We start from the raw sequence: 16,010 nt of genomic DNA, 5'->3' as shown, positions 1-16,010 counted from the left end.
GTGACTTGCAACTTGCATATTCATTAGTGTAGGTGCTGGATAACAAGGACCTTTGAAACTGTTTATTTAATGCTCATAAGGTATATTAGTTTATCCAGGTTTAATACATGCAATTATTTACTATTTCAGGATGACTTCGATTTCCATTCTGTTTACAAATCCAAGTTGTTGGAGTTTCCTTCAGATGACCTGCCATCTGGTATGGTTTTTTAATATTCATGACTTACTGACTTCTTTTAGTCTAAGGCCAAATTTGTTAATTGCATTTGATAGATAATCTTCTGATAGTATATTGTTTATTTGTATATCTCTTTTTTTCTGATTAAATAGTAAAGCATTGAAAAAAAAAAAGAATCTAAACCACTGAAAACACTGGAAAAGAACATGAAGCACTGAAAAAACCTGAATCCAACGAACAAAACCTTTTCTCGACCTTCATGCTGTGGTGTATGTTTCTCTTAACAAGTCATGCAGTCTGTGGACTGCATTATATGCTAGTATTTGTAGACAGGAAAAGACTGAGGTGGCTTAAAGATGGTGAAAATAAACCCCAGTTTGCAACTGGTTTATGACTTCTCATGGAATTTTCCTATTTTAAGATAGAGGGTGAGTACCTTGTTGTGACCATAAGCCTGGGAGACAGGAATTTGCCAAGTATCATTGCTGTTCAGTGACTGTCAAATCTTCAGTCTGTTCAGCATCTTTCACAGTACTGGCTGTGGTGCGGGTCATGCATTTCAGTAGATATTAATTTGGAGGCAGAAGTGGTTTCAAGTGCTGGTAGTGATCAATCCCACAAACAGTTTATCTTGTGTGTGGAGGGATAAGAGGGTTTTAAAAAATGAGTTTTCATCTGGGAAGTTGACTTGTTAATTGAAGTTAAAATTGCAGTGTTTATGGCATATCCCCATTCTGTCAAGAGCTTGCCAGTTTTACAGATGCATTTTCCTACTTTACAAAATGTATCCTAGATAAGTAAAATTGTCCTTCATACACACTGTCATTTTGGTAGGAATAACCTCTAGACGAACTTCTTCAGGAAAGTTATAGATGTCCAGTCATCTTGTTACAAACTACTTGTTTTATGCTAGCAGTCAGCTCTGGAATATTACAGTGCTGGGTACTGCACATAGACGGGTTCTTCCCAGGAGCACAGTGTGTGGAGGTTTGCTAATTGTTAAGTGAAGTAGAATCATTCAGAGCAGTAATGAGAAAAAAAACAAGGGAAATTGTTATAACTGGGTCACCTTGATCTCAGTTCTGAAGAAGGAATCTTTCTGAGTCTAAACAAAACAGTATCCCAGCGTCATGCCTCATGTCCTTTGCTGATGATTGCCCAGGCGAGGTGGAGGAGGTGTTGGGATGGAAGTGCAACACAAAAGGCTTATACAGTGCAAAATGTCAACATCTGTATCATGAAGTTTCCTATGTATGTGCACCTTAGATGCATACCTTGGTTATTCCCTGTACTTGTGGAGAGGGTAATGTCATGTGAAGAATTTATTGAACATAAGGCCAAATAATAAAGTGCATCTTTTTTCATACTTCTTGAGCATGTCATTTGAAAGGCTGGAAATAATGCAACCTTTGCTGAGTTTAAAATGAATCTTCTGCCTTAGGCTGTTGAAGTATGAGACCTCTAGAGCTGGTATTTGGTAGATATCTATTAGGTGTTCTATAAGATTTCCTAATAGTGAAATTTCATGTTTTCAAGACTTTGGAATAAAATTGTTTCTGCCTTTAAAATTCCAAAAAGGAATTAATTACAAGTTGAATCCACCAGTTTAATGCACCAAAGCATGTTTATTAAAAAAAGAGAAAGGTACTACAGCAGAACCATTATTAGTAACAACCAGTGTGATATGTTATTTCATCAGTGTTTCTTATATGCCTTATTACTCTCTTAATATATCAATTTGCCCAGTCTAAGGAGATCTTTCCTGATGTTAAGATTTTCTTCTTGTCTTTAAAAGAGTTTGTGTGGAAGCTAAGATTTCCACTCAGCACTGTGTTAGGAATGGAATGGGTGTTTCATCAGCTTCAATACTGATGTTAGAAAGGCAAAAAAAGCAAGTAACAGAAATTACTCAATATCAATGATAGTAAAAGCACACACTGTTACACCACAATTTGATAGCAGTATGCTTCTTACATACTTTTACGCCTTGGATATTAAAAAAAAAAAAGCTATTGCAGAAAATAATTAATTATACTGTACTTTGCAATGATCTGAAGAGGTAATGAGGACTTTAAATCAGAAAGCTTGGATGGATGACTTGGCATTTGACTTCATAATTCAGTAGACTTATTTTTCTCACAATCTGTACTGAGACACAGTGCAATGACACAGTCTTAGACAACACTATGTGATTGAAGGTGTTGTTTTTCAAATCACACATAACAGAAGCCCTTTTGAGGTCGTTTGAAAGGCGTGTAGATGTGGCACTTTAGTGGTGGACTTGGCAGTGTTAGGTTTATAGTTGGACTTGATAAAAGTCTTTTCTAACCTAAATGATTCAATGATTCTATGAATCCTTATTACACTTTTTCAAGGTAATATATTCCCAATAAAATTTCCAGTAGACTTTCTCAGCTGTCTGTGTTTCCTGTGTTTTTGTTGGTCATGTTCTTTTGCCTGAGGGTCCCTGGCTGGAAATGCACCCTGTATGAGTTCATCCAGCTTGTGAATGATAGTACAGTGTTGATGTATGTTAATGCATTAACATTAATGGCTGCATCATTACCTTCTAGAGATGACTGGCTGCCGATGGTGGGTAAATAGTCACATTTGCTGGTTAAGTTATTTGAGACCCTATGTACATATTGTAGATTATTGTTTTATTGACTGAGAAGTTGTATTTTTATCAGTTTTATTAACCATAGCATAAACCCTAAAATGACAGGTTGAAAGCCAGTTGTATGGTACTAAACTGCAAAGTAAATCCATCAACATATGTAAAGCATAATAAAAAAAAAGTGTAAAAAATTTTCAAGATATAGTTTCTCATCATTGTGAGCTCTAGGGACTGCAGGCCTGGAAGAAATAAATAGGGACCCTTGGATGTGGTTTACTTTATTTTAGGTCCATTTTGTAAAGAAAATCCTCAAGTGCGCTGGTGTAACCATGAAAACACTTGTAAGCAAAGGGCCTATAATTGTCCAGATCCCTCCATGAAAAGATATCTTCAGACTTCACACCCTAAAGTAACAGTAGAATCCCCAAGACTTAGCCAAGAGTACGCCAGTTGCTCATGCTTTGCTTTCCTAGTTTGTTTTATCATTAAGTAGCTGCTCCAGATTAAGATTAGCACTTACTCCTGGTAACGTTTTGTCAGATAGGCAATCAGCTTTGTGTTTTAAGGTTTTGCTGATATGGCAGCCCTGTCAGATTCCTATCAGCATTGGTTTTAACCGTGTTGTTTGAGCCACTTGCAGAAATTTCACAATTAATGTACAGCAGGTGGGAGGTGGCGCTGTGAGAAACTTTCCTGTCCAACCATCAAAACTGTTCAGGATTTTCCAACAAAACCAAAAGTTGTGTACAAAGGTATGTGAACTGGCAGTGCCTTGATTTACGTAGCTCTTAGAGTACTGTCTACTTCTCTACAGGACTAGTAAAATCACTCTGGAATATCAACAGCAGTTTTCAATTCCTGGAGACTGAAAGAATGTTCAAAGCTGCAGAAAGCACAAAGGAAAAGAAGTAGTCAAGGGGAAAAGGGAAAAAAAATAACATTACAAAATAAGCAACTGCTAACCTTTAATTTATGTGTCTCAAAAAAAGACCATCTTGGGGTTATATGAATAGTAAACATGCTTATACAAGATAAGGGAAGAGATTTCTGGTCTGTGTAGGGAAAAGTGAGCCAGGGATTAAGAATCTAAGATTAAAAATGGAAAAATACTTGGACATTTAAAAGGGTGACAGCAAGCATTGTCTCTGCTTAGTTTATCATATGCCCCTTTCCATGAGTGGCTAGTAATAGATTTGATGAAAGGGATTTGGCAAAAGAACAAACTACTTGGTACTTATGATTAGAGGTTTAAGAAGTTAAACACACAGTGGGATTAGAAGGGAGGAATATTGTATTGATTGTGAGCATTGCCAAAATCTCATAAGGTTACTCTCAACTCTAATATATTTTGCTTTGTGAATGTAATCATCTTAAAGCATTAATTCTGCCTTCCATTCTCCTCTTACTAATTTAGGTAACTATTGCAAGAGCTCTGTGAATGCCTGCTGAATTCCCCAAAATGTGATTCACTCCATGGAAGCACTGTGCTAATAATATTACATGCTCAATGTTGGTGAAGTTTTGGTGTAGAACATCTGCTGTGCTTTCTGAAGCGTGACACCCACAGATCATGTGTTGCAGCAGACCCAGATTATCACTAGTAGAGTTTTTAGTAAGAACTCTGTCAGTGGGAAGCATCTGTAACATTGCTGCCTTTATAGCTGGAAACTTGAAAAAATAAGTTGCTGCCCCAGCTGATATATGGAAGAATGCCATAGCTACTGTCATGTGGCATCAGGATTATTGAGCTATATTCTTGTAAACATTCAATGTATTTGCCTGTGTTTTCTGTTTAGAGTTCTGGCAAATGAATGCGACATCACAGAAATTTGTTGTAAAGCCAAGATACAAAAGAAGTAAAAGGCAGGTACGTGCCAATACACTTGTTTATAAATAATATGCCATCAACTTTATTTTGTGCCTGCTGAATTAATTTGTCCAGATGGAGTGCCGCTGCTTGGGCTGGTTTGGCTATAACAAAAAGAGGTATGTAATGTTGACAAAACATTGTTGGGTTCTCTTGAACGTTGCCTACCTGAAGAGTTACAAAGTTATTCAGCACTGCTAAACTGCAAATGGAAAAGCAGCTAGAATATTTTGTCTCATTTTGAGTATAGTTTTAACATTCACAAGGATTTTTTACGTTGCAGTGGTAGTAAGTAGCTACTTTATCTCACTTGACTTTGATTTAAATTTAATTTCCTACACTGAGTGTTCATCCCCTGTTTATTAAAGTGGGGGAGCCACTAAGTGCAGCTGTTTGTACCCTGGGAAGATAGCAGCAATTCTTTGTATTTTAGGAATGGAGTTCAAATGATGGGATAGGTCAAAACAGAGCCAGGTCAGGGGGACTGCAGTGCAGACAAAAATGAAATACTGAGAGCAGTGGGAGGGGAAGATGACTTTACCATAACTAACTAATACAAGCCTCACAGAGGCAAAAGAAAAGTGAGTAAGACATTGGAGCATTCCGGAAGTCATTCCTGAGGGTCTTGCTTTATATCAGGAAGTTTGCTGTCTTTCTAGGAACTAGGCATTACTCTGCATTTTTAAGTCATAACAACATAGTAACTCTTCTGGATAGCCCAGTTAATAAAGGTCACCATGAAGAAACTCAGCCATAAATGTTTCTAAATGCAAAGCAAGCAGAACACAGAGGTGAATCCTGTGTTTGAGCAGTGTGCAAATAAACAATAGAATTGTTAGACAGTTTTCTCATAAATTATTCAAGAGGGTTCCCTTTCTCTGTGGGGAAAAAAAAAATTATAGCTGACACAAACTATTTATAGGATTCTCTTTCTTTAGGAAACCCCCAAATTTGGGATTAGATACTTGATTTCATTGTTTAAGGTCATAGAAATGTCCTGGTGGAGGTGAAAGAATTTGCAAAAATGATGCAGCTAAGTGCCAGAAATTTCATCAATATCTGAGACCAGAATTGAGACAGTAGAAAAAATGTGTGCATGAGAAGTGTGTTTTCTGAAGCCATTTCTAGTTACCAGTTATATTCTCTCTGTACACTCACTTCTGTACACTGTCTTACACTATTACTCTCTCTGTAGGTTCGTCGGATTCCACGTAAAGTTGAAGAGGAAACAAAATACATTGAGTTGATGATTGTAAATGATCATCTAATGGTAAGATTGACACACTTCAGCATCTTACAATTATCGTTAACATCAATTTGTCTTAACTGGTCCATAAAGGATAACAATGCAGAACAGTCTATGCCCAGAATAAATTCAGTATGCCCTTAAGAGAAGAGAGTATGGTTTCATTAGCCATTGATGAAGTTGCTTCTGAATTTTGTCAAGGTAGTTTCACCAAGAATGCAACCAGGCCTGAGTATGAGAAGGAAGGGTCATAAATTAAAGAATTGTGTCATAAAGTAAGTTATGTCAGTGTAACTTAAGCTGATGATTTTCTTTCTGGCTTTCTTGGGCACTTAGCTATAGCCACTCAGCAAGCAACAGTGCAGTTATTGTAATTGTGCAGAAGCTGTTGACAATGGGGAAATTAATAGTGACTAGATTTTTTTTTTAATATGTCCAAATCAATGTAGAGAAAATTATTTTGTTAAGCTTCTATGCTTTCTCTGAGAAAACATAAGTAGTCTCTTTAATGCAGTGGAAAGAGATATAATAAAGATTAGTGTATTGAAGAAAAACCAGGCCCATTCAAGTGGGAAAAGTCACAGACTTGTGTCAGTGAAGTGAAGATTATTAATAATTAATGAAGGAAATATCAAAGGATATTGTGAATTCTCCATCACTTGCAGTTTTCAAATCTAGACAGTGTATTTCTGAAAGATGTGGTGGTGTCAAACACAAACAATAGGATTCGATCTTGAAGTAACTGTAAAGTTCAGACTGGTGGTGCCCCTCTGACTGGTGGCATTAGTTGATTTTATGATCCTACATGGCTTTAAAAATCAAAATATATCTATACATTTTATCTACCCTTTCTTCTGTGTGCAGCTTCTCTCAAGCAATATCCAAATTGTCAAAAATATCGGAGTGTACCAAGGAATGTGTCAGTGTCCTTGGGCAATGTACTGCTCCATTAGCTCAATTTGGCAAGCACAGCAATAAATTCTTGGATTAAATATATTGAATACTAGATGCAGAATTCCCTAAATCAATGTCATTGTGTTTCATCCTGAATACCTGAAGCCACAACATTCCCCTTGGGACAATATCTGTCTGGGTTGATTCCTCTCAAGGACAATGTTTCCTAATTTTGGTTAATTATATGTACTGTGCAAGTCAGTCCATGTATGAGTTTATTCCCTGAAGCAAATGCCAGTCAACATCTATGGTCAAAGAAGATGAATAATTTCCTCCTGTGTGAAGGAAGTGTCATATGCTCTGGTCTCCCTGCTTTCTCCTTGGGCTAAGCTAGCATGTGGATTACTCTCTGTGCATGCAATGTAGCTCTTATTGACTCTCAATGAGTGCACTCAGTGTGGAGCTGACTCCCTGCAGAGTCAGATCCATTTTCATCATTTAGCCTCCCTGTGAACTTCCAAAGGGAGCAGTGAACCTTGAGCTTCTTCTGGTCCGTAGAATCATCTGTGTGCTACTAGCCCTCATGGCCACTGAGCGCTGCAAGGGCTGTGGTGCCCTCCTCTCTGGTCTTCTCAGCTGCTTGTTCAACCACTTCTAGTCAAGGAGTAAAGCCTTGGAAACTCAAACACTGAAATGGGCTTATAAATTAGTATACTGAGAATGTTTCAGTAGGCCTACAGAGTCTCTAAGCATCCTACAGTTTGAGGTTTTAGTTGCAAATAGAGACTTGAGTAGTATACTTACTTTTCTTCTGTCCCATGCCTAATTAGCTACATATTTTGTATCTTTTCATTTAATCCTTTCTGCCATTTTTATCTTCACAGTCCTGTCCTTCTGTATTTTACTTTTTTTTTTTTTTTCTAGTAAGTGTATCTTACTAATTTTTGGTGCTTTTTTCCCTGTTCCTGTTTGAAAGCATGACTTTTCCATCCCTTAGTTGCTGGGCACTTCTTTGTGCCTCTAGAAGATCCTAACTTCCAGCAAATATGCAAAACTTTCACTCCAAAATCAAGCATCATTTCTGAATATCTTGGCCTAAATTCTGCTAAGATACTTTTGACTTTCATACCCATGGTGCTCATATATAAGTGTTTTTTCCCTGCAGATAAAAGTAGTTGGACAACTATCTTCAGCTTTATAGCACTGTATTACAGATTTCAGTAAATGTGCCATTGCAGTCAGATTGCTAAAGTCATATTAACCAGTTACTGTGGCATTATGGAGATGTGAAATTGTATATGAAGAAATACAGATGACAGCTTAAGAGAGGAAACTGAAAGAAAATAGGAAGTCTGATAGGTTAAAATATGGGTGCAGGCCCACTCAGTGTAACACCTTCAAAGGAATCTCAACTATAGAAGTTGTGTTGCCAATTTCTGTATTGGCATTTGGAATTAACTTTAAAATTGTCGATAATGAAGGTAATGAAAATGTTAACGATATGTTCCTGTTTCTATAGCATTTTTCAGTAAAGATCATAGAGTACTCTCCAAACAGGAATCAACAGATCCTCACAACAGCTGTTGTAAAGTATACTAGTAATGTACATTTCTAAACAACTTTCTACTATTGCTTATTAACATTACATTCAGCACAGGAGGCCAAACCTTGTACACGGGTTTTACTGTTGATGTAGTTGCTTTTTTCTTTGTGCTTATTTGGAAATTGGGTTTACTTTTGTGAAGTCTCTCTCTGTAACTTGTCTGTGTTTGGTTTTGCAGTGTAAAAAGCACCGCTTATCAGTTGGCCATACAAACAGCTATGCTAAATCAGTTGTGAACATGGCAGATTTAGTAAGTATCACTCAACTAAATGCTCTTTTACATGACAGATAAGCGATTCTCCTGCTGATAGATGCAAGGGTTGTCAGTTCACAGTATACCTAAAGATAATATACATGGAAACCACAAATTTTCATCTAGAAAATCAGCCACCTGTAAGGCCTTTGTCTAACGTAAATCCTTAGAGATTTTTTGTGTCTTCAAAGATTTAAGAATCCTGCTGGGTCCTTCAGCATCCTATGTTAACAGCCTGAAACCCAAAAGACAATTTGAAATTAGAAGGCATTAAGATGTATCCAGAAAAAGTGCATTTGAGTAAATGAGTTAAAATAAGAACATAAGGTAATTATGTGGATTATATTTGTGACACTAAATCAGATGAGCTGCTGGCTCTCGTACCTCACTCCAGGACAGTATTACTAAAAAATGGGGTTCCTGCTCTGGAAAGTATTTGGTGTGTAGTATTAACCCCAAATGTTGAAAGGATGATCCTTTTTTCTGTGATCCAGCCAGCATGAGGTTAAATACTCCTGCAGAGGTGTATTAGAGTGAAAAGTGTGGTTTTATAGATGACTACTTGGTATAAGAGAGCCCTCGTGTGTAACTGGGATGATCTGGATGTTATAAAAGACCCATTAATTCCAAGTCTTTAGTTGGATTGGTTCTGCAATAAGTTTTCAAAAATCCCATCTCCGTTTTACACACCTCTGCCTGTGTAGGGCCAGCATGGGATCTTTTTGTAGGCTGAGAGGGCTGATAGGAGAATGATGCCTAAAATTTAGATTTTACTTTGCTTTCAAGTTTGTTTGTTGGTTTTAAGGGAAATAAAATCACCTGGGAGAACTTAAACTGCGCTAGAACAAGCTGAATATTTAGTTATGTAAAAATGCAAGCTATTACAAAAAAGGGGTAAACCTCACCTTTATTCTATTTGACATATTATATTTGTTCATTCTGTTAATATACTAGATATATAAGGAACAACTTAACACCAGGATAGTATTGGTTGCCATGGAAACCTGGGCTACTGATAACAAGTTCACCATATCTGAAAACCCCTTGGTGACCCTACGTGAATTTATGAAATATAGGAGGGATTTTATCAGAGAGAAAAGTGATGCAGTTCACCTTTTTTCGTACGTAACCTCGTATGATGTTTTATTACTGTTTTTTTTGCTTTGGGGGTTGCTTATCACAAGTGGCTGATATATCTCCTTTCTGTTTGTGTAATCCACAATAATTCAGAAAACAATGTTTCTGATGGGGAGGTGGGGAGCAGTTAATGTGCAAACTGCCTGCCAGTGCAGCTAGACATTAGACTCTCAATTTAGTTTTAATTTACTAGGCTGAGCAGCATGCGCTGTAATCCTTGGTTATTCTGTGCAATTACCTCCTCCACAAGCGCAACTACCTGGAAGGTTATGCCTGGTTCTGCCTCAGAGGTTGGCTTCTTTGGCAGTAGACCATGAAAAGTCCTGTTGTATTGTTTTGAAACAGAACGTTGGTTTTGAAACCAGTGAGGTTTCCTTCTTAAAAAGCACTATGGGCTGCTTTACTCTTTTGAATGACCTACATGATGCAGGATTACTGAAGTGTTTCAGGGCCTCAAAATAGTTTGTTCTCTAGAGACACACGCTATAAGAAGAATCAGCTGGGACGAATGTTATTTTCTCCAAATATATTAATTGTTTTGGAAATAAGATTGATATAAAATATATCTATATTATATATATTATTATTTTTATCATATAAAATATAATGTCTACACAAACAAAGGAGAGGTTCGTGGCTGAGATTTTTGATCCACACGAGACAGGCCAGATGAGTTGCTCTGTGTGAGTCCTTATCCCTCCCTGCTGCTCTGCGGACTATTTTAGGAGCCTACATGAATAAACTTAACCTGAACACCTCACGTTCACATCTGGTAGGATGCCAGGATACTCAACCCCAGTACCAACCCTCCCAGAATTTTTGCACATGCTTAATTAAGTGTCATTGGCTGTCATCTGCCATGAGCAGAGCTAGTAAGATCTACAAGTGGTGCTTGCAGATTTTGGTTTCTCTGTGTCTCAGTTCTTAATCTATAAAACAGGAATCAGGTTTTCTCACATACTTCCTGATTCTTCTCTGGTGATATTGTAAGGCCTTTGGGGGGAAGTCTTGTTCTTACGAATGTTTGTGGATTGGCTAGGACCAAGAGGGCCCTATTTGCCTTGTGACTGGGACTCTGAATGCCACTGTAATGCTAATTCCAGTGCTATCCGTAACACCACCACCAGTAGTGGTATTGTTTAGAAATAAAATTTTCTGAAATCGTGTCTGTGAGTGAGCCATGGCTGAGCTGGGAGGTGAGGCTGGCTGGTGTGATGGTACAGTAGTTCGAAATGAACTTCCACCTTCAGCACAGTTAGCCAGTTGTATTGTTTCTTGATCTTTTCCTGTTTTCTTCTGAAAAAAAAACCCCAAACCCAAATCCTAAACCAGCCAGCCAAAAACCTGACAAACCAGTTTGTCTCAGCTCGGATGGATCAGTACTCTGAAGTGGAGCGGAGTCTGATTTGTCTCCAGTAACTGGCAGTTATTCATGCTGGCATGGTCAGCACCAAAGAGATCATTAGATTTAGGCTTAGAGTGCATCTGTCCCTTGGATGAGATCTGATGCGGTTCCAGGGAATTTTCACCTAACTGCATCAGTGAGCACTAATGCATCTCCTTTGGGTTTTACCACATCAGCACTTCCTAACTAGGCACGTGTCTTTTTAGTGGTCCTCCATGCACTGGCAGCACTGTTGCCTCTCCCACGCTCTGCCTGTAGCGCATGCCAGCAGAAGTCACTTGCTGCAGTGGTATGCAAATGAACAAAAGGCAGGTGAGATTCAGGTGTTTTGGCAAAACAGTTCCCTTCTTCTTTGATTTCTTATATTAGATAGTCTGAGAAGGAGGAGGGAAGATGATAAAACTTTGCTAGAGATAATTTGACATGTGAAGTTTCTGAGTAGTAATCTATTTTTCCCATCTTATTTTGCATAGTTTACAGTGTAATGATGACAACCAACATTTGCAGATCAGAAGGGTAAATACTGGGCTGGATAGGTGCAAACCTCATGAACTGAGCAGGGTAAACTTTCTTTTCCTTTCCTTTTCTCAAAGGGGGAGTCGATTTCAGAGCAGTCGAAGTGGTGTAGCCCATACTGGTGGAATCTGCTCCTTACTTAAAGGTGGAGGTGTCAATGAGGTAGGTGGGGATAGTGGCATGAGCAAAAAGTGGTGGAAACTTACCTGCACAGAATTTGTCAGCGCAGGCATGTTCCTCAAAATACCTTACTGCCGCTTTGCTGATGCAGTTTTAGTTCAGGGATGTTTCTATAAAAGTGATGTCTCAATGAAGAGTGGTAAGTAAATACATTCAGATATGGATTCAAATATACTTTTTTTTGAGTAGGTTCTGCAGTATCCTATCATTCATACTTATAGTTACAATGGCAAGGAACAGACTTTCTTTTACTTGACTTGTCCTTAAGCCAGCATTTAGTTCTTCTCACTTGTCCATTATATAGCTGCTCTGAAGTAAGAACTCTAGCAATGTGCATCTGATTTTGTTTGGTAAAAGTTGCCTTGAAATGGTAAAAGCTTCACTTCACTTTTGTCTGAGATACCTGTATATAACTGATGACTCTTCCTATCTTGTTTCTTTCAGTTTGGAAAGCCAGACCTAATGGCAGTTACCCTGGCTCAGACCTTGGCCCAAAACATTGGCATTTTCTCAGACAGAAGAAAAACTATAAGTGGTAAGGTTGTTTGTCTTTTTCACTCTTTCTCAAGGGAAAAATCTTAAACAGTGAAAGATCTGATCAGTGTCTCTCTGATAGGTATTTTTCCCATGTTTCTCACAATAACAGATTTAAATTTTTATTGTAACAACATGAGGAGGCACTCACATATCATTAATTTCCCTCTATTTAAAAACTGTGATATCCCTCTGCCCATAATTGCTGGCAGCACTGGTGTCACCATTTAATTAAGAATAAGTTATAAAGGTGTCTGCCACTATTCATTTCAGGGAGATAGATGTCACACCCAAGGACTGAATGGCTGCCATCTTACAGTGCAAAGGTAGAAATATACAGTGTTAGACCTGGGGATGGTGAAGAGTCACCTCAGTCCTGTTACATAAGATGGTTTTGACAACTTAGCTTTTTACCTGTGAGCTTTGATTGAATTCCTCTTGTAAATTACCCAAATCTCCTGTTCCTCTTGCAGATTACCAAAATCTGTATTTGCCACCATACTGCTGCCATTTCTCTGCTGTAACCTTGATATACATTAGTAACGCCTATTTGCGTGAAATGTTTTAATTCCGATCTCCACCACCCACCCCAACAATGACCTTACCCTCACTGCTTCCATGTTATATGAAGTCCCAGCTTGATGTGATTAAAGTAATAATAATACAGTTCTGAAACAATAGATGATGGAGTGTTTAGCTATTGGATCATGTGTACTTATGTGACTTACATAAAAATATTAGTTATATTGAGTAAAAGAACTCTGCTTAGGTGAATTTTGTTTTCAGGCATTACAAGAACAGTATATAATGCAGAGATACATCTGCATGTAATGTTGTTTTTTTGCAGTTCATGTAGTTTTATTTTGAAAACTATTCAGGAATGTAGGAAGGATGCTTTATGCTACTGGAATGCACAGTATTCATTTTCCAGCTGCATATTATTAACCTGATGCAGGGGCAGGACAAAAGTGAAAATGATAATAATGATGATTCTTACGGCTGAGTGGTGTGGAGGGAGGAGAATGCAGCTGCTGGACAGAGCCCCATTTCTTTCTAATTGTACTTTTAAAATGGAAGCAATAAACTGATGTTTATGTATTACAAATTACAAAGGAAGAGAAATTACATATGCAATACATATGTACAAAAATAGACACAGGGCACAGTTTTGATAGCAGAGGGCCGAGATCAGAGGAAAGCAATGCCAGGCAGGGAAGGGAGGGCTGCCTTCTGCCTGCCGAGGGGTTGCATGAGGAAGGGAGGGAGAGAGGAGGAAGAAGCTACTATACTGCTTTGATCATCAGTGTTTACTGATGATTTTATGCATTTTTGTGTGCATTATTGGTTTGTTTTGTTTTTATCCAAGCAAAGATTTCCTCGGTCACATTAGCATAATTAAAGGAGAGAATTGAAAAATCAGAAGAAGGCTTAAAATGATTTTTTTACTCTGATAATTTGGGAATTGAATATTCGTGACACAGGAGAAGGCAGGAGAGCTGAGTCATGAGTTACATGTGCTGAAGGCTGACACTGCAGTTTTGCTAGCTTCACTTTGAAAGAAGGAAAGAAAAATGGGGACATATTTTCAAATTGCAGAGAAACATGGATAGTTTTTGAAAGGAAGTTCTCAGCATGCACTGATACACTTAAACTAAGGTGTACATTAAACTAGCAAATTACTCTTTTCACCTTGTATTTAAATATGAAATGGAATTGTCTACAGGTTTTGTGATAATAAATATATTATTTTGGACTCAAAATGTAATTTACTATTTTTTTGTGTTGTTCTCAGGTGAGTGTAAGTGTGAGGACACGTGGTCTGGATGCATAATGGGAGACATGGGGTAAGGTGTTGCACTAGAGGAAAATCATGTCCTTCATATAATAACATAATGGCAAGGTGTGCAAACTTTTGCCTGTTGTGGTTCAGCAGAGTATTTTCTGTGAATTTTTATTTTTTTTAATTTTTTTTCAGAAAGTAAGGTATTGGCTGTTTAACATATGTAGAAAAGACACTTCCAAAGAAATGTGAGAATAGGTGAGTTAATGAGAGGATATGTGAGGATTTTTGGTGAGTGCTGGTTTAACTCACAAAGCACAGGGCTCAACAGCCAAGCCAGGGCATTGAAAAGAAGCAGGAGCGTCTATCCTTTTTTGTCCTCCAGTTTCTGTGATAATGGCAGAAATACTGTGCCCATTGGAGGCTGAATGTGCTTACACCCACATGTAATGTCACTGGAGAATTTTTATCTAATGACTAGTGAATCAGCAAGTTTTTGCTGCTAGATGAAATTTAATGCTTTCTAATGTGTCTATTCAGATCTTCATAGTGCCTATATTCTGTCATATGTATGAATTAAACTTTAGTCTAGTTTTAGATACAGACGGTGCTCTGAATTTTTAAATCCATTTCAAACTAACCTGCAATAGCTCTGTTGTCAGAACAGTTTTGAACCAAGAAGCATATTTCATTCAAAGCTCTTTGGGAGCATGAATTTGTGCCTTTTTCAGCTTGTGTACCTTAAAATATACTAGGTAGGATTTTTCTATTTTTTAGTATGTTAAAAAAACAATCTTAGAAGCATTTTTTATCCTTTAAAAGTGATTTGTTATCTAATGGTCTTTAAATTCTTTTCCGAAGTCCAAACCTTTCAAATAATTAGGTATAAGCACCTAGCTTTTTGATGAAGGTTGGTGAATCTCACAGTCTCTGTCATCTTAAGACCTAAATCATAAACGTTATAGCTGGAAAAGGCTGATTATGTTTTGCAAGCCATCACACCCTGGAATGCAGGATTATTTTGTATGGCATTTCTGCTAATATTTTCTTACCCAGTGATGAGCTGATACAGTAAAGCCCATGAGACATCAAAATCTCCTTGAAGCATAAATACTTTCATGAGTAAGAATCTCAATATAAAGGTCATTTAAGATACTTTGGGAAAAAATCTTTCCCTGTAGAAAGGATTCATGAAAAGATTCTCTGTTTGAGAATATGATTCTCTCATCCTATTACTTTTAGGTGGTATACTATGCCTTAGGTTAGCTCTCTGTATTTGAACGAAATTTATTCAGGGGGGCACAGGAGAGGGCGAAACCCAAATGTTACCTGATGTTTGTTAGAGTCATGTTTTTAAATGGCATAACTCCATTTTATAAAATATATAAAAATTCTGTAGGGCAGGATAGCAATTTCATATAGGAGGGAAATTAACTATGAGCAATCTTTGTTTTCTGCAGTGTGTATAGGAGGAAATAGGTGAGATCAGGCCCGTTAGTGGAACAGGTCATGCTTGTGAGAACTACACACTGTGTAATAAGATTTGTGCTATTTGGCATGAAATAGCTTAGTGAAATGTTTTAGACCTCTCACGTTCTATGAGCTCTATGTCATTGCTGAAAGTTCCTTGTCATTTATTAAAATGATTTACAAATTAGATAGAGTTACAGACAGATAGTCTGTACAGATAGAGTTACAGACAGATACCCTGATTCTGAAGTGTGGTTTTGTACATTTTCGAAAGTAAAACATTCTATTTCTTCTCCTATTAAAAAAAAAAAAAAGAAAGAAAAAGAAATG

At 37.5% G+C, this 16,010-nt stretch overlaps 1 protein-coding gene across 12 annotated transcripts in view; it reads left to right on the top strand.

The window, feature by feature from the left end:
- The window catches only part of ADAM22 (ADAM metallopeptidase domain 22), a 131,743-nt gene that overhangs the window by 77,025 nt on the left and 38,708 nt on the right, over window positions 1-16,010 (top strand). For all 12 annotated transcript variants that reach the window (XM_061346081.1, XM_061346080.1, XM_061346079.1 and 9 more), the window contains exons 7-14: window positions 130-199; window positions 4,592-4,662; window positions 5,858-5,932; window positions 8,584-8,655; window positions 9,613-9,779; window positions 11,794-11,878; window positions 12,341-12,431; window positions 14,223-14,274. In XM_061346081.1, coding sequence (XP_061202065.1) covers window positions 130-199; window positions 4,592-4,662; window positions 5,858-5,932; window positions 8,584-8,655; window positions 9,613-9,779; window positions 11,794-11,878; window positions 12,341-12,431; window positions 14,223-14,274 — 683 coding nt within the window. The remainder of the gene's footprint in view (window positions 1-129; window positions 200-4,591; window positions 4,663-5,857; window positions 5,933-8,583; window positions 8,656-9,612; window positions 9,780-11,793; window positions 11,879-12,340; window positions 12,432-14,222; window positions 14,275-16,010) is intronic.

The sequence above is a fragment of the Neopsephotus bourkii genome, unplaced genomic scaffold, assembly GCF_033783945.1.
Source record: "Neopsephotus bourkii isolate Nb327-2 ecotype Australia unplaced genomic scaffold, CSIRO-AGI_Nbou_v1 NB_257, whole genome shotgun sequence".
In the NCBI taxonomy this organism is placed as follows: Eukaryota; Metazoa; Chordata; class Aves; order Psittaciformes; family Psittacidae; genus Neopsephotus; species Neopsephotus bourkii.
This window is presented reverse-complemented; position numbering and strand designations above follow the sequence as displayed.